Below are 19076 nucleotides of genomic sequence, written 5' to 3'. Positions count from 1 at the left end.
TATGGAATTAAACACGTGACACATTGTTGTCATGTGTTTGACATAGCAAAATAGCATTTCATCTAACTCTATTAATGTGTCAGACTGCATGTTTATTCTGCAAATAATTGAATCATGATGTAAATGTGCTGAATTTATATAGCGCCTTTTCTAGTCTTAACGACTACTCAAAGCGCTTTTTACATCATACAGGAAACACTCACCGTTCACACACGTTCATACACTGTGGCCGAGGCTGCCGTACAAGGTGCCACCTGCTCATCAGATAAACACTCACAAACATTCACACTCCAACGCGCAGCAACAGGGGCAACTTGGGGTTCAGCGTCTTGCCCAAGGACACTTCAACATGGGACTGCAGGGCAAGGGATTAAACCAAACTTCCGATTGGCAGGCAACCGCTTTACCACTGAGCCCCAGCCGCCCCATGATGAATGGGCTACTACCGCACCACCAACATTTATTCTATAGGTGTTTACTGTGTGATCAATGCATTGTTAGTCAATGGGGAGTGTTGTAAATGGGAATGGATTTGCTGTCCCAAATGTCCCAGTTTCCCCAGTCACTTCCATGTTGTAACTGCCTGTGTTTTCACCACCGACTCCAGCTCCCCTCTGAACTTCAGCTCTCTAGTTTCCTTTCAGTGTGCATTTTTTTCTCTTTAAGATTGTGTGTGTGTGTTTGGTGACCCCCCCCTCCCCTCCTCCTCCCTGTGTGTAACCCTGGTTGCAGGCTGTGCGAATGCACCGAGGCTGAGGCCGAAACCATCCTCCAGCTGAAGAACGAGCTGAGGGAGAAGGAGCTTAAGTTGACGGACATCCGCCTGGAGGCACTCAGCTCCGCCCACCACCTGGACCAGATACGAGAAGCCATGAACCGCATGCAGGTGTGGTAACACACTCCGGCTGAATGCAGGTCAAGTGCCTGCTGACTGACCTGTGGGCATCCATTTATGTTTGAAAAGATCAAACTGGAGGTCATGATAGTAAAGAATATCACTTCTGCCAAACATGAAGAAGTCTTAAGTCATGTTTATACCTGTCTTCTTAATAGCAATATCCCCTCTTAGTGGATTAGTCATGTTTTATGCTTTTTCTCATGCTGAAAACTTTTTGCCAAATAACTTCTACCCATCTCTGGTAAGCAGAAGATTTAAAGTGGTGCTTTTGCACAATTCTTGCTGGAGAAACTTAGTTCTCCAGAGCTCTCGATTAAATCAACAAATCAATTAGTCGACAGAATCAATTGAGTGTTAGTCAACTAAGAATTTCTTTAATGAGGCACCACATGGAGAAAAAGTAATGCAAAAAAACATAAAACTAGGAGAATATAGGACACTGTGGCTTTCCAGCTATCACAAGTTACACTGAGCCAGCATGCTGTATCACCTCCAAAACTGTCAATTAATAAATTACTTACTTTATTACAATCGGCCATGAATCAGGATAAAAAAAATACAAGTGATATTTTTCTCCCTGCAAATACACTTATCTGATTTATTTAGAACATTCCCATTGACCCATCAGTTTAAAAGATAATCTGCTGCGTCATTTCATATTCCTAAAAGGAGCTTACGTTCAAAGAACATCACCATAGTGTTGCGGTTAAGTGGATCTTTGTTGATGCGGATGTCCCCGTCTGTAGTCCTCCGTCCTATAGTCTCGGTTCAGATCTGGAGGATCATGTCAGGCTCCTTATCTGAGACCTTCTGTACAAAGAGAGCCTTAAAAATCTGAATCAAAAAGCTGCTTACAAACCATAATTCCAATAATACTCATTCAGAATAACAACAGAGGCCGGCAGGTTTGTCTCATTTTTTTTCTTCCAATTAACAGTTTTAATTTTTCATACAAATCATACAATTTGTAACATGAACACTCCTCTTCGTTATCACCACCCACCCAGACAAAAATCAAGAAAAGATGAAACAGTAACTACCGTATTTAAGACCAACAAAATAGTATCAAAATAGACGAATAGCCATAAACCAAATAAATATAAATGTATTTATATATATAAATGACTACACCATAATACACGTCTCTCCCCAGCACAAAGCTTCTCAGGAGCCCTCCAGAAAGCTCAGGTACTTTCCCCATTTTCCAGTATAGGCATAAATTACTATCACTGTCACTATTAACTATTAGTCTAAACTAGTCTGGACCCAGCTTCTTATGTGTTTATCCATCCCACTTATGACTGACCCATCTCCAAGACTTAATAATCTTGGGCTGAATAGAACCTGGGTCACAGCAAGCCGACATACAGGTTATCACGAATCCCAGTCCAAATTCAGGGCTTAGGACCATAGGACATGAAGTAATTGGCTGTCCTAAACTGACGGGATCTGGCAGGAGTCCAATAGAAGCGATGCATAATCTTGAAATGAATGAGGCATTTTGTCTGATTTTCATTCTTTTGTCACTAAACAGAATGAGATTGAGGCGCTGAAAGCAGAGAACGATCGCCTCAAGTCCAGCGGTAACGCAACGCCAACAGCCACGCCCGTCAAGACGGCCCGACCGCCCTCCGAGACCTCCAGTACGTCCTCATCCTCCTCCCGTCAGTCCTTGGGGCTTTCGCTCAACAACCTCAACATCACGGACACCATCATGTCAGGTAAGTTCAGTGTCAGCTGTGGTGTCTCTGGCGTGTCAGTCGGATGTGTTTGTGTACATCGGTGTCAGCAGCCGGCAGGTGTTTCTGAGAATTGAGAGCAGGAAGTGGGAGAGTGGGAGAGTTGAGTGAAATAGACTTTATGTCTTCACTGCGGGGGGTTAAAAAAATTGTATGGACTGTGATTTCTTTTTCTTTTTTGTTTTCCCTAGAATCATTTTTTATTTTTTTTATTTAAATATTTTCTGTTCATACGGTACCGCTGACGGCGGCAACATCATATCCGTTTCCAGCAACAGAGCAAAAGCAGAGAGTGCCAAAAATCTGCGTTCTGGACTTCTTTACAAATAATATAAAAGTCCGACTGACTGACTGACCTATATGTGATGTACATTCTTTCTAGAAAACATTTACTTTTTAGAAATTTCTAATGATATATTGTGATAGATTTGATTTTCTAAAGAAGGAAACAAAAACCAATACCATCGAATCGCAATACTTAGAATTGCAACACAAATGTTTTGTGAAAGAATCAAATCATCCCAACCCTAGTCTTTACAAACCAAGAATAATGCTTCCACTGACCAATAAGGACTAATTATTCAACATAATACCCCCCAGAAATACTTTTTAGTTTTTAGAACGACAAGTTGGTTATTTTTTTTTCTTCTTCAAAAACCTTTTGCAGGTGTATTAAGCTATTAAGAATTAAACCATTCAATATGGCATTGACAGTGCCATGTTTTTCTCTTTAGTTAAGCCGTGGGACACACTTTACGGTCTGATGCAGCTCTCAGGACAGGCGTTTTTTTCTTCTTCTATGGCATCAAGTTGGATTAGCTCTCTCCACACTTGCCTCAATAAATGTGAGAATTGTGTTTGCGGAGAGAAGTGATTCAGAGGAGCCGCAAGAAATGATGAAATAGCTGCTCTCTCTACTGCGAGGGCTGGCAAAACTCACACACACACACACACACACACACAAATACACACACACGCTGCCTGAAGAAGTTAAAGAGTTTTGTCCCTCTCACTTGTCCTGTAATTAACATAGAAGGCGCAGCTCTCTCCCCGGACTCGGGCCCTCATTAATTGATGGAGGGATGAGCCGGGAGCGTTGGCGCGTGGGAAGACGAGTGGGCCAACGGGCCGTTATCAACCCAACACAGAGCCCTCCGCTAAGGGAAGCCGGCCGAATGCAAAATGCCTTCTTCCCTCTCCAAAATGGAGGATAATGAAGAGAGACTCATGATGGAGTTGTTAGCAGTGTGACTGTGGTCAAAGGTTAAAGGTGGCGGGAAACTAACAAATAAGTCAAACTTCTATTTGCGGCAGTTTTGTATTGTTTGTTATTTAATAATAATAATTTATTCTGTTTATTGATCCCCAGTGGGGAAATTTGTTAGTAATCACTACACACAGGTCTGAAATACACACACATGCTCAGGACCTAATCATGTACAAATGGAGAGATGTTAGAGTGAATGAGCTGCCAGTGCTGGACCAGCGCCCTGATCGGTTGGGGGGGGTACGGTGCCTTGCTTAAGGGCACCTGGCAGTGCCCAGGAGGTGAAGTGGCATCTCTCCAGTTACCACACACAGTACTTGAACCGAAGACCCTCCAGTTCCCAACCCAAACCCAAAGCACTTGGTTGGTGTAGTAGTCCCTAACAGTTAAAGCTGTTATCAATATTTTTACATCAACAAGGAATCACATGATTACTTGTATGTGAAAGCTGTCGCTTGCCACTCACCTGCCACTGCAGTTCCTCTCAGCTCCATAGAGCGTTGTAGTAGCTTTCAGCTCATAGTTTGGGTTTTCTGTCCTGTAACTTACTGTTCCGGATCACTTTCGTAGCTCTAATGGCTTTGTTTGTGGTAGCAGCAGGCAGCAGTTTTCAGAGACATATCTCTGAAAACCCACTTTACACTACCTGTCCAGCACTAAACAACAGACAGTCACAAGCAAAGTTAATGACCAGCTAGTAAACACAGTTGCATTTGGCTAACATATAGCCCCATATGTTTTCCCAGGAGTTGGTTGATACCAAAAATCTTGCTAAAGGCAATTGAATATTGGACTTACATTCTCCAGGTTGCCAGAAGCATGACTCCACTTACAATCAATTTTATTGTCAGAGAGCACTCAAAATCATTTTGCATCCTTAGGCCACGTTTAGACAGACTGCGTCGGTCATCCGACAGTTGAGCATAGAAGCAGGTCTTTCACTTGATTTTGAATGGGGGTAGTGTGTTTAGGCTGCGGCGGGATGCTGCTGCAGGGGGGGAAACTCAAAAGAATGCAGTGGATGTGCGGTAAAGGGTTGAGACCGACTCAACTGTTGGAGAAACGCAACCCCACGTCACGCTGCGGTGGCCAATCATGTAACCGGCGATCAGACTTGTCAGAGTGTTATGAGCTATGGATTGAGGCGGTGTGATAATCCCGTACAGTAAACAGGAAACATCACTGCCTCTATCGCTCCCACAGGGAAATTTTAAAACACTATGAGGGTTAAAAAACAAAACACAAGCACTGAACTGCCCTGTGAGTTTGTGTAATAGCTGAATGTCTCCTGCAACAACAAAGCACTCGCCATGTCTTGCGTGTCTCTTGTCTTTTTCCCTCTCCTGTAAAATCTAGCTGCCTTCAAGTGCATATTGGAAACGTCAAAATCTATAAACGATCTGATGAAATTGTGAAATATAAAGACTACTTGCGCTTTGTTGGTGGGGTTAAAGAACACAATAGGATGTCACACGAATAGGCCGTTACATTGCCCCTCCTCCTAATCGCCGGATTGCTTTTTCGGGTCTGAATACCCCATTAGGCAGTACCGTTAAAGAACTTTACACACCAGTTGAACATACAGTTACACACATGACCCTTTTTATAGATGTACAAAACACATTAAACAGTCATGACAATTATGCATATCACATCATATCCTCTGGATTCAGATCTCAGTAAGCAGCGTGCTGACTTTGGTTTAGCAATGAGATAGACTGACGTATAAAAGAATTATCTTTAGTCTGTTGCATTTAAATGGAGGGACTCTAGGTCGCCTATTGGAGTGTTAATTGTTGCTACATGGTAATGTTAGTGTCTCCTTCTTCACATTGACAGGTTGATGAAAATCATAAGTGATTTTTTTCAAACAGCTGTGTGATTTTGTCCCACTGCTGTCACAGTCCCCATCCTCCTACTGACTAAACACATCCAATACACCTCTTCCTATTGAATCATTTTCCATCTTGACTTATTCTTCTAAAATTTCTTTGTTCCTTTCCCTTAGATTTTTCTCTATTTAATTTCACAAACACAGTTGTTCTTAAATTATCATTATCTGCACTCACAAGAAAACTCTCTGAATGAAAACATAGATTAGATACAAAAGTAATTATCGCATGAAAGAAACCCATTAGCTATCTTTTACTTTGGATTCTGTTTGTCCATTTCCAGCTCTAATTTGCCCCCAGGCAGAGTGAGAGTTTGTTTATAATGAATCAAGGCTCTGAGGGATTAAAGTCTGTGTTTTCCTAACAGAAAGTTCTGTTTTCAGATATTCTGCTAGATGATGGCTACGAGGGCAATCTACGCAAAGAGGGCCGGAGTGTGCGAATAGTGGTTGCCATCAATAGGGGGCCATACAGCACCAAGGTCAGTGGATAAAGAATTCAACAGTAATCATCTTTTCCTCCAGCTCAAACCACTGTAATTTTATTTAATCTGACTCCTGTTGTTTTGATCATTTTGAAAACCCTTCAGGGTACACAAAGCCATGCGTACCTGATTGGGTCTATAGGTGTGAGTGGGAAAACCAAGTGGGATGTTCTGGATGGAGTCATCAGACGCCTCTTCAAGGTAAAAACAGGTTCAGGTTGTTACTTAATAGACAGTAGACTGCACATAATAGACAATTTGACTTGTCATAGCAGGAAAGGCACACGTATTTTATGGCGGTTGAATAGCGGAAGTATAGGCATCAGGTACACAAAATGGTGTTGTATATTACATTGTTGTATAGCTATAAGAAACTTAAGAGTACGTTAAACTTGGGATCTGTTAATCAGATGGATACTCTTGCAAATAATTGATGCCTATTCTAAGGTTTTTAACAGTAATTACTGGACGTTCATTTTAAATACAAATGCTTTCTGGGATAAAGCTAATTGAAAAAAAGAGAGTAATGCATGTGCTCTTATCAAAATCAAATGATGTATCCATCCAGCATATTTATTAAAGGCATTTTATTCCACTTGATTGCCTGGATTTGGAAAGTCGGGTATACTTTTTGACTTTAGAATAGCCTAATCGTAAGTGTGTAGTCGGTGGGTGTAGTGTACTTTTCTGTCTGGTCATCTGGACCAATGTTTTACACTTTTGTTTGGGTCTTTAAATAAAAAAATGTATCACAAAAAAAGAATAATACATACTTACAAATCCAATAAAAAAAAAAATGTAAATGCCGCACACCCGAATGTTTGACAGATGCGTCGGAGGGAACCACAACTTGGACAAAAATGTTAAAAGCTCCTGCACAACATCTCTGTTACTGCTTGTATATTCTCTTTTCTTCAGTGTTTTCGCCAGGTATATACAATTACAGAAACTGTACATTATAGAACAACCGTGTTGTTTGTATCCACAGACGCAAACAACAACTGTCCATTGCAAAATATGTTCGACAACAAAAATCCCTGGCTATATTTAAGCATCATCAATAGTGCAGTTCTTTGTTTGAACCCCTCTCTCCCTGCAGGAATATGTGTTTCGGGTGGACCCTCTGACCAGCCTGGGTCTCAGCTCAGACAGCATTGTCTGCTACAGGATGGGCGATGTGGTTCGCTCCCACGCCTCCGAAGTGCCTGAGCTGCTGCCCTGCGGCTACCTGGTGGGCGACAACAATGTCATTAAGGTCAACGTCAAAGGTATGGCAGCAAGGAAATGTTTCAATTTCAGGAATAAAACGGATGTAGGACCAAGCTTTGGATTCTTAAGGATAGTGTTTAGAATAGAGAAATACATGTTAACTTGAACCGCAGTCTAATACAACATATAACTACATTCATATTCTTCTATCCATCCTATTCACTACCTCCTTCCTCTCTTCCTCTGTAGGTGTAAGGGAGAACAGTATAGACAGCCTGGTGTTTGACACGCTGATTCCAAAGCCCATCATCCAGCGGTACCTCAACCTGTTGATGGAGCATCGCCGTATCATCCTCTCAGGACCCAGCGGCACTGGTAAATCCTTCATGGCTGCCAAGCTGGCTGAGTACATCATTTCCCAGATGGGGCAGCAGGTGACCGAGCACAACGTTGCCAGTTTCAACGTGGATCAGAACTCCAGCAAGGTAGGAAGTGGAATTTACACACTCTTTGAATTTCTGGTGTGTTCACTCTCACCCAGTCTGCCTTACCTACAGTATTGCTTCTTCTTTGTGACGGCTACATCTACCCGAATGCCTTTTTACCACCAGCTCACCAGACAACACACATACTAACAGATCTTTAAAGATGTAAACCTGGTTGCATTCATAGACTGTATATAAATAAGTTGAAGTAGCCATCATAACATCACCCATTGGTTTGTGGACTACCGTTTTGAAGCATTTTGACTGTCGCCATCGTGTTTTGTTGGAGCCAGAACTGTCCATATTTGGATGAGATGGTGGAGCTGGAGCAGATTTCTAAGCTAAATGCTAAGTAACCAGCTAGCGCTAACTGTGATATAAATTAGGATGCTAGTGAAAAACAAGGCTTAAAAGAAAATGTAGTATACTTACAGGAAAAAAATGAACAGCTGACTCCTTGAAACGGAATGCTGCACAAGATATTTTTAAGTTGTGTGATTCTGATGGACTGACTCTACAACCTTACATTTTCCTCTGATGTTTTTCATCATCCTCTAGCATAAGGAAATTATACTATTATTTAAATAATGGTCTCCAGAATTTGACATGCATCACCAGCAGCTGTTTTTGGTTGTCAAAAAGAGATTGTAATTTTACCCATTTGTAGTTGTATTGCATCTAGGCTCGCTCTGCCAGACCTTTCTCCACAGCACTGCGGAGGAGAGTCTGGCAAGTCCACACAATATTTGTGCAAAATAGCCTAAAGAGGCAACATGTTTTGGTGGAACATGTGTACGCTCAAAAGTTGTTTTGGTCGTGCAACAGAAAACTCAGATTGGACAGATAGCTTGCAGAGATCTGAGGTGCAGCTAACCATAATCCTCATAAACGCACTGGAGTTTAGAATTTCACCACAAAGAAAGTGCAAGGTGACGGACATCTGGACAAAGAGAGTGTCATTCGGCGGAATTTCCCACAGCAACAGAGCAATCCTAGAAAACTATATTGCATCCGATTGAAAACCTGTGTGTTGATGCTTTCTTCCCCAGGACCTGCGTCAGTACCTTTCCACCCTGGCAGAACAGTGCAGCTCTGAGGAGACAGACACAGAGCTCCCCACTGTGGTGATTCTAGACAACCTCCACCACATTGGCTCCCTCAGTGACATATTCAACGGCTTCCTCAACTGCAAGTACCACAAATGGTGAGTCCAAAACGCATCATATGAAAAAGTCTAGTCAAGTCAAATTTGAGTGAAGCCCGTTGATTTTGACTGTTTGTCTCTATCCAGCCCTTATGTTATTGGGACCATGAACCAGGGAGTGTCCTCCTCTCCTAACCTCGAGCTGCACCACAACTTCAGGTTTGGGACACACACTTTAACAACAAGCTTGTAAACTTCTATAGAAATGTCACTGTTTGATACTGTCTCTCAACATATTATGGTGTTGGTGATTTCTATAAGGTACTCATCATATTCTAAGATATGTACTTTGTACACATTACTGGTTCCACAGAGAAATTACTTGTAGTTTCATTTGATTTGCATCATTACCCCTATCAGATAATGTGTTTGATTTCAGTCCTCCATCAAAATAGTATTTCTCAATCACTGTAAACTAAAGGCATTCTTCCACAGGGGAGTGCTGCAATTACATCGCTTTGATAATTAGCCTGGTCAAATGGAAATACATTAGACCATAATGTAAGGTCTGACTGAGGATCCTTTCTGCTTGGCATGTCTTTGGCTAATATAAAGTCATTTGGGAAAGCTTATCATGGGCCAGACGGGTACTTACACATATATTATGGTGAAGTGAAATAGTAAGCCCAAAACTTCTGAGTTGCTTTGATGAGACATGTGGTTTAGTGCTGAGCTGTGTTTATTAGCTCTCTGCTTTCAGTTTTACTATCGACCGCTTGTCCTGTTGTAGGTGGGTGCTGTGCACCAACCACACCGAGCCGGTCAAAGGTTTCCTGGGGCGCTTCTTGCGGCGGAAGCTGATAGAGACGGAGATCGATAAGAACATGCGCAGCAATGACCTGATTAAGATCATCGACTGGATCCCCAAGACCTGGCAGCACCTCAATGGCTTTCTGGAGGCACACAGCTCCTCCGATGTCACCATAGGTCAGTCACTCACTCAAGCACACACGCACGCAGGCACACGCACTCTCTCTCTCTCTCTCTCTCTCTCTCTGTACCGTTAGACCAATACCAAAGCCAGTATGGTGCAGTGTTAATTTTGTCAGCAATGCTTTTAATTTACTCTTAGTCCTATCTTAAATGTCCTTAGTTTTTTTTAAGCATATTTAGGAAGGTGACGCAATATAAAGAGAGATTTGGGTAAAGTACAGAACACACAAGTCTTTGATTTTTAGTGAATGAGTCACAATCAGTGGCTTAACAGGATAAAGCCTGACATCCTGTGCATCTCTAAGACATCCCCTTCTGCTGTCTCATTATTTTGCAAGGGCACCATCACTGCATCTGGGGTTAGCGCCGCCCAGGACCGTTGTGATTGGGTTAAAGAAATACAAACAAGCCAGAGTGTTTTCACCTATCCCAAAATAGATAAGCGTTTTTAAGCCTGACTTTCTCCTCACGTTTAAATGCCGTCCAAAATCTAATTCTTTCAACTTGTATACTCAAAAGAAATGTTATAATATTTGTCTGTTGTTTATTGCTTTGTTATTCTGTTTGGTCTTTGATGTGCATCTGTTTTTATCTTTTACTATTTGTTCATGTAAGAAGTCCTTGAGTATCGAGAAAGGCTCCCATAAACTACTTGTATTAATTAATTTATTATAAGTGGTGTAGACAGACCATACTTCAGCACTGACACAGCACTGTGGAGATCTTGCAATGCAAGAATATTAGTGAATTAAACATGAAATATAGTTTGAATTTAAAGTGTCCGCATACGTGTTGTTTTCAAAGCTGGGACGCCCCACTACCCAGCTACTTGTATTAACATTGCACGCTAGTGGGGTTGCCACCAGTTTCTCTTCAATGATCACTAACAACCGCGATGGATGCAGTTCACATGGGGCTGTCTTCTCCCCGATTTGAAAACTGACCGTAATGGCAGCTCAACGAAAATACTTAATCGAAACATGTTTCTGAAAATATTTTATGCAAGATATTAGCCAAACAGTTGCGGAAATGGTCTTTGTTTTAGGTCGACAAAGGTCAGTTTCATTGATTTCCGTCAGCTTTTGAGAGGCTTCGAGCAGAGCTGGCTGCACCTCATTTGCATAGTGTTGGCTGGATTCAACTTTATGCAAAAGTACAGCCAGCCACTCGACGCCCCGCTTTTCCAAAGTCCCTCCAACACTACCAGAATACATTGCACAACTGCTCCCATATAAATAAATGGAAAGCTGACAATGGACACACATCATAACCATGTTAGATGTTGTTGTGCCTCCGCTCTTCTGCGACATGTGATATGAGTCTTCTCAGTGTCTTTGGTCTTTCCACCTTCTTTTCCAAAAACACTTATCACCTAGGCTCTTTTGTCCCTATAGGTCCCCGTCTCTTTTTGTCGTGTCCCATGGATGTAGAAGGCTCTAGGGTTTGGTTCACTGACCTGTGGAATTACTCCCTGGTGCCCTACCTGCTGGAGGCTGTCAGGGAAGGGCTGCAGGTATGTCCTGGCAACACTGGAAATCCACTCTCTGGATCACCAGCCTCAGTGGCGACTAGAATTTAAACTCATAGTGTTGGAAAGTAACTAAGTTTATTCACTCAACTACTCTACTGAATTACAATTAAGAAGTACTTCCGTCATATAAGCATACATCTACTCTACTACATTTCAGAAGGAAATATTGCACTTTTGACCATTTATTTGACTATAACCTATAGTTATTACAGGGGTCAACAAGGTGTCATTCAACATAATGAGTACTTTTACTTTGGATACTTTAAGTACATATAGTGACCAATACTACTTTTACAGTTGGCCATTTTCTTCATGCACCAGTCCGCTACTAGCACAGCTGGTTAAATAATATGAGACGAGTAAGGGAACTCTGAAGGTAATGATAGTCACCACACTCTCTGATTTTTAGGACTGCACATCACAAGAGGCACATATATGAATAACAGTAGTAGGTTAGTTTGGATTCCTTTATTTGTCCCTGTACGCATAACACTAGTGCTGGTGATTGGGGATGCACCTTTATAGAAATATCAGAATCTGATTAAGAAAAAATAAATCCAGTTTCACCCTGTCAAATTCAGGCACCGATATAGGGTTTGGACAGATATGATTTGGTCATGTCCATTCCTCATTCATACCTCCTCTCCCTCTTTGTCATACCTGCAGCTATACGGCAAGAGAACAGCATGGGAGGATCCATCCAAGTGGGTAAGCGACACGTATCCATGGAATGCCGCCTCGTTGCAGCAGGATGGCCAGTCACTGCTCCAACTGAGGCCGGAGGACGTGGGATACGACGGCTATAGCTCATCCAAGGAGGGAGCCTCATCCAAGCAGGTGTCTCAGAGTGACACAGAGGGAGACCCACTGGTAAGGAAGACATACACTAAACAATTGTAGTGATTATTCTGGTCAGGTTTCTAGTGTATGGATAGCATTTAAGACATGTAACAACATTAAAGAAAATGAAAGGACTATATAAACATGGAAGGATTTAATCATGAATTACAATAACTCCAATGTAAGAAATAAAACAGTAGGGGAGAAGTCTGAGCTAAATGATGTAACCACTCCAAAGATATGAACAGAAAAGAATGTTCTATGGAGATAAACGCCTCCCCCACAAATCAACCCTAACCCAAACCAGATGATTAAATTCAATAGAGTTAGTGAGTGAGTGACCGACCAGTTTGCGAACAGTGTGCCAAGGCTCATTTTAGGAACACTTAAATTAATGCGCCCGATGCAGCAGCACTTGTGCATTATTGAGACCATTAGCTCAATTGCAGGAATGAGAAGGTCTGTCGTTTTATTGTCGGGATTTACCTCAAAGTTTTAAAAGTGCTGCTTACTACATATGAAGTACAAAGACAAAGTTTGTGAGTCATTAGACTTTGTTATGTAACAGGTGTTGTAAGTGTGGCGTGCTATTTATTCACTCAGTATGTTTTTTACTGGTACAAACAGGAAGGAAGGTGTCACTTTCGACCAGGCACAGTCGCTTGACCAGACCTGTTTGATTCATAACTGTTTTTCCAAGGTTTAGATAGGATTTTTTTGATCAGTTTAGTGCTTTGTGTGATCAGGCAGCTGTGTAGATTAAGCCAGGCAGACACTGTACGGATTGGACCGTTTTCCAAACACTGTCTCTGACATTAAGGCGTTTCCTTGTTTGTGTTGTGTTTTCAGATGAACATGTTGCTACGGCTACAGGAGGCAGCTAACTACTCCAGCACACAGAGCTGCGACAGCGACAGCACCAGTCACCATGACGACCAGCTGGACTCCTCACTGGAGTCTGCACTATGAGACCACAAGCGTTGTTGCACTGGGAGACAGCAGACCCCTCCAACCTGGGAACCTTTGAGCCTCTGTTGCTACCAGACACCTGTATAGTGCACAGACGTATGGTGTAGGAAAAGTTTTGTTATCCAAAATGGTAATACCCACCCTTTGACAGAAAACACATATTTTTTACATTACAATGGTGCAATATGAAATCCAATGATTGTGTGTTTTAAAGAGCAGTAGCCAACTTCTCAGCCTCAGCGGTGAAAATGATAAACAGTGGTCTGACTGGGATCCACAAATATATTTGAAACAAATCCATTAATAAGGTCAGCTAGTCCTTTTTTAATGGATGTGTAACATTTGCAAAAACAACTTTTCATGTATGGCAGACAGGATGTGTCTGACAAGGAACAGCAGTTCCTCTGAAGTTGACTTCCAAGGAGTAAATCACATTTGTGCTCGAACATGAGGAACCACTGGTCAGCCCATTATTTAAACTTTGGGTGTCCGAAAAAAAGAGAAAGCCACGAGTTTGAACTGGAATTTTCTTTTTTTCCTTCTTCTTTGGTTAAACCCAGATATATAACTTCAGATGTTTACAATGGGGGTGGCAGGTTCTCTTGTTTATGTATTTCCTTGTTTACAGAGGTGCTTCTCACACAAACATATACACTCATGCACTTACACACAGGCAGCAGGAGGACACTGTCCTTTCCTTTAATCAGAGGCTTTGATTGGCTTTTAAGCCCCCACGTGACCAACAATCCAGTCTACCAAAGTGTCCTTGAGCAAGGCACTATTTAGAGCACCCTGGGACCCTTAACTCTGACCCTAACCTATTGAGAGAGTTAAGTAAGAGGAGGGGAGAAGAGTGTTCTTAGGTGATGTAATGCCCTTTGGTGGCCACAACGGAGGCTCTCTGTCTGTACACAGATTTTCTTTCATCACAGGTCCATCAGATTGATTGTGTGCTTCAGTAATGTCAACAACCAGCTATTTATCTGAACTGGCTCCTCACAAGTTACTAGATCGGAGTGGATTCAGAGCTGAGGGACACTATTCCGTCTCCTTGTTTAGCACTATATTCACCATATTAGGGTGATTTTGCCTTTTCTGAGCATAAGGACAATTCTGCACCTCAATGATGGCATCATATGTGGTTAACTTGAGACATTTGCAAAACCTTCTACAACCCAGCTAGGATTACTGGAGTTACGTTTTCATAACATAACACGCACACATAGGGCACACTACCCTTCTGCTCAGCTGTCAGTCGGGCTTCATGGTGCTGGTCTCCTGCCCTGAGCCTCCTCAGTGTCAGGCACTGCCAAGCCGCTCCTCACTGACCTGCATGCCAACAACAAGCACAAGAAAAGCAGATTGGTTGTGTGTCATTCAGCCACATTGCTGCTGTGACACAAACTAAATGGACAAGTGCCAATGTTTCCCTTTGATTTACTGCCAAATGTCCACACATACACACGGGACTTCACATCACAATGCACAGCCGATCATGGTTATCAACTTAGATTACGTTGTTCTTAGCCTTCCACGCTCTACAGCCTGTTGCCACTCTATAGCTTACAATGCACCACAATACAGCAGGCAGCGCCTTCTGTGGGTCCTCTCAGAACTGTCCCAATCGGCCGCTTGTTAAACTCCTCCCTTGAACAGTGATTGTCCAATCATTAACAACTTTAACTCAGCAACTCTGTCAAGCTTTCTTCACGTCAGTTGTTAGCACACAGTTACTTGCAAATAGTTGAAATCCTGTGACATTTGTGTTATCCTACATGGAGAACCAAGCCGGTGGGGCTTGCTGCCACATGGAAATTCAGAAAGCAACAGAAAAGCAGTATACTGACTTCTAAAGATGCCAAGGCCTTCACTCCAACACATATGAATCTGAGCTAATCAATCAGCAAAGTATTTGTAATATTGAATTGAATGAGCTGACAGTGTCCTGCTTGGAACTTTCTGGCACTCTTGTTCAGCATCTGCACCCAACTGGGATCCCTGAGGTACCAAAAAAAGAATCCAAAGTATTTTTGAAATGCAAGTTTACCAGACCAGCCGAAGAGCTGACTAAGGGAACAATGATACTGGTGCTTTCTCACTGCCTTAAATGTGCAAATGTTTGGGAGGCATCCTCTGCTCCCACTGGCTAAAGTGAGAAGAAGAGATGCTAATGTTGAATGATAATAATGATGAGGATCTGCTTCCTTCTACGTCAAAGAAGCTGCTTGTAGTTGGAAAAACAGCCTCTTTTGTTTTTTTGTGACTCCCTCTTCCTCCAAAACGCCCTTTCTGACCGTTTCTGACGGTAGAAGTATAAAAGAGTTGATGCTGTATTTGAATTTAAAACTGACCAATATTGTAAAAACATTTAAAGAGGGGTGTGGTATTTTTAAGTTGTTGTTTTTCGCCCAGTTGAGCTGGGCTCACTTAAACCGACAGGAGCACAACCAAACTGTTTTGGGTTTTCTAGCCTGACTAGCATGTTTTAAAGCTTTTTAAAAGGGGAATGCATTGAGAAGAGACCTTTACCGTTATGTATGCGTGGATTGGACGGGAGCCATTTTGAATTTTGATTGTCCTCTCTTTGTTTAACGAGTGGGTTGGTTTTGCACACTTTGAGGTCGGGTGGGTTGTAAATACTTAAGTCTTGCACAGTGAATCAAAAATGCATTCTGCCCTATTGATGTTACAATATGCTTAACCCGCAGTAAATTATTGTACTTTGATAACAGAGAAAAAAAAGAAATGCAAAAACTCAACACGCTGTCAGAAACAGGTGTGTGTCTTGTTGTGGTTGGATGTTTTGCCCATGCAGGAGGCATACGGTGTACAGTAAGAAACCGTTTTCAACTCACTAATATCACAGACTGAGTACAAAAAAATGGGCACTTTTCCAGTAATCCCCCCTCTCCTGCCATAATATTCTCTGGATCCTCTCCGTCTTTAGGAATGCTGCTTGTTCTTTAGATGCACTTCTTCTCTGGACATCTTCACCTAAGCTTACCGCCACCGTTGGGCTTGCTAAGCTGTCCGAGGCACTGAAGCTGACCTGACACCGTACTGTATACATTTACCAACAACCCAACAGGTGCTACTGGTCAGTCAAAGCCCATCATAGACCAAGAAATTATGTTGTCATAACCTCAGGACAATCCTACCTGTGTTCAGCTTCACACGTGTCTGCAGCCAAGCCTCCAATGGTTCGCACATATATCTGGCCAACTCGGCCAGCCTTGTGTCTGCAAGGGTGTGCAAGTTGCATGATAAAGGGGCAGTTAGTTACCATGGTAACAAGTTACTCCTTACCTACAACTTAGATCTCCCACAATTCACCCTCTTCTACACTCCTGTTGTAGGCCCTGAGTTTCCGAGCTAGCAGATTGTTGACACCGTTATTGGTGTGTCCACCATAGTGTTAATGATCAGCTGGTCATTTTTCCACACTTACCACTTTGCAGTTACATCTCAGTTGAAAACCATAGCATTTACTCTGGTTTAAGAGAAAGTTGTCTTCTTTTTGGGTGAAACATTTGTCCTTAAATGTTTTATATTTTGTACATTTGTATGTAACATATCATGTAAATAGACAGAGACAGTGATTTAACTCATCTGGAGGATTTTGTAGTCTTTGTAAAGCCCTAATAAATAGTATTTGGTGTCACACGAGCAACCGAGATGCTGAGCTTTTTTTCCTGTGTCCAATTTAATCCAGTTTGTGTGGTTTGTTTTGGCCAGTTTATGGAGTAGAGGATGAATGCATCACAGGTGGGAAGTAGATATAAAGAGTGTCAATTTGTCATAAATTAGAAGATAAAAACTTATTGAGACAATATCTACCAGCAGTGTGTCATTGTTCCGAGAAGTGGACAACTAAGCTGCTGTTATCAAAAATATAATGTGAATGTGACATGTATCTGTGAATGTGACAATAATCTTGGTAGCTACGTCAAGTATAATCCATAATGTAATATCACAAATGTTATCCAGGGTGACATATTTATGTGATGTCACTCGCATAAGAAGAGTGACTAGCCCAAAGGGTAACACGTTTTGGTGATGTCTTACTGACATTTTTTATTTTTAAGAGATGAATATAATTTTAACAATGTTGGATTGTTTGTATAGTGACCAGAAGTGTCATGAAAGGCGATTCAAATAAAAATTATTATTTTATTATTATTGTTTACAATGTAAATAAACCAAAAAAAAAACAATGGCCTATACATTATATATTAGCAATATTCGAAAGTGAGACTGGAGTGTTACTTTTATTTTAAACTGTCAAGAGGACTGTTTTCAATGGAAAGAAAGGAAACATTAAACACTATGGTTTTTATTTTATTTTGAAGGACTACATGCCGTTACGTATGTTCTCTTCCGGGAAGCTCGAGCCTACCGGTAAAGATGGCACCAGGCGCAACTCCTGTGACGGAGTCAGAAAAAGACCTTAAAGTGTTTAAATCTAAAGAAGTTACGATATCTTTACCGAAACACTCCTACTGGTATGACTTTTGGATGTTCGTGCTCTTTGACATCGTTTTTTTCCTTGTCATGTATTTCATTGTCCCGTAGAAAGGTAAGTAGCTCACGTTGACTACTAGCTAGCTAGCTGACATTACTGAGCTAACTAGCTAGTTAGCTAGCTTTCATTCCTCTGATCTTAACTATTAGTCAGAATAATTCATAATTTCTGCTTTGTTAACTCTAGTAGGTATAATTCTATATAAATGAGGTTTAACTCTAATATTGGGTTAGTCTTATTACATCGATAGATAACTGAAATTACGCGATTTATTTCTCACTTTTTGTAACAATTGTATATTAGTTAAAGCTGGGTAAGAATTCTTACTAACTACTCAAGTACTCAACCTAACCACTACTGTTGCCTTTTATCGGTGTGTGGGGTTGCCTGTTGAAACAATATTAGGTAGCTAACGTTCTGGGTAACCACAGAGATGGCAAAAGTACTCACTTCTCGTACTCAAGTAGAAGTACAGATAATTGTGTTAAAAAATACTCTGGTAAAAGTAGAAATATTGATTTAAGTTCTTAATTCAAGTAAAAGTATCTAAGTAGAGGCTTGGAAATGTACTTAAAGTATAAAAGTAGCCTTGTGAATGACAAAGCTAGCGTTACCTGGACCAGACACATGTTACTATAGAGCACGCTGAGAAACTTCAGTGGACATGGAGAAAAGGCGCTTTGTATGTCATTGCCTACATTTTAAATGGATGTCTGCCAATAGGTCTAAAACATATAGCTTATTTATTGTGACAGAAACTTGGATTCTAGGTTAATAAGATTCTGACCGAGTAGCAACATATGAATTCAAGTGGGATTTTTGTGAGAAGTCTGTGTATGTTCCCATCCAATTAGATTCAATTTGATATTGATGATGCAAAAAAAGGACTGTATTTAAAGCTGATTCTGTCGATATTCGTGTTAAAATGTAAGGAATAAAAGCAAAAAGTCGCCAAAAAACATAGTAAAGTACAGTAAAAATATCTGAAAAATTAACTTGAGCACAGTATCTTGAGTACCATCTCTGACCACAGTAGTAACAATGTAGCTGAACATATATATATATATATATATATGTGTATATATATATATATATGTATATAT

General features: G+C 41.3%; 1 protein-coding gene and 2 long non-coding RNA genes across 6 annotated transcripts in view; 2 read left to right on the top strand and 1 right to left on the bottom strand.

Annotated features, from left to right (window-relative positions):
* The window catches only part of nav3 (neuron navigator 3), a 209213-nt gene extending 194205 nt beyond the window's left edge, over positions 1-15008 (top strand). For all 4 annotated transcript variants that reach the window (XM_034864026.1, XM_034864025.1, XM_034864027.1 and 1 more), the window contains 12 exons: positions 733-886; positions 2433-2619; positions 6180-6277; positions 6386-6481; positions 7380-7548; positions 7739-7974; positions 9024-9178; positions 9266-9337; positions 9909-10105; positions 11506-11624; positions 12309-12512; positions 13332-15008. In XM_034864026.1, the coding sequence (XP_034719917.1) occupies positions 733-886; positions 2433-2619; positions 6180-6277; positions 6386-6481; positions 7380-7548; positions 7739-7974; positions 9024-9178; positions 9266-9337; positions 9909-10105; positions 11506-11624; positions 12309-12512; positions 13332-13451 (1807 nt within the window). In that variant the 3' untranslated portion in view covers positions 13452-15008. The remainder of the gene's footprint in view (positions 1-732; positions 887-2432; positions 2620-6179; positions 6278-6385; positions 6482-7379; positions 7549-7738; positions 7975-9023; positions 9179-9265; positions 9338-9908; positions 10106-11505; positions 11625-12308; positions 12513-13331) is intronic.
* A 778-nt stretch (positions 15009-15786) lies between these two features.
* Positions 15787-19076, bottom strand: part of LOC117939007 — a 4159-nt gene continuing 869 nt past the window's right edge. Inside the window, exons 2-3 of the long non-coding RNA XR_004655521.1 lie at positions 18420-18425; positions 15787-15797 (exon numbers count right to left, since the gene is read on the bottom strand). This is a non-coding gene — a long non-coding RNA (uncharacterized LOC117939007). The remainder of the gene's footprint in view (positions 15798-18419; positions 18426-19076) is intronic.
* The window catches only part of LOC117939006, a 2406-nt gene continuing 1131 nt past the window's right edge, over positions 17802-19076 (top strand). Inside the window, exon 1 of the long non-coding RNA XR_004655520.1 lies at positions 17802-18027. This is a non-coding gene — a long non-coding RNA (uncharacterized LOC117939006). The remainder of the gene's footprint in view (positions 18028-19076) is intronic.

This window comes from Etheostoma cragini, chromosome 23 (genome assembly GCF_013103735.1).
Source record: "Etheostoma cragini isolate CJK2018 chromosome 23, CSU_Ecrag_1.0, whole genome shotgun sequence".
Taxonomy (NCBI): domain Eukaryota; kingdom Metazoa; phylum Chordata; class Actinopteri; order Perciformes; family Percidae; genus Etheostoma; species Etheostoma cragini.
Note: the sequence above shows the minus strand (reverse complement) of the source record. Positions and strands in the feature narration are given on the sequence as shown.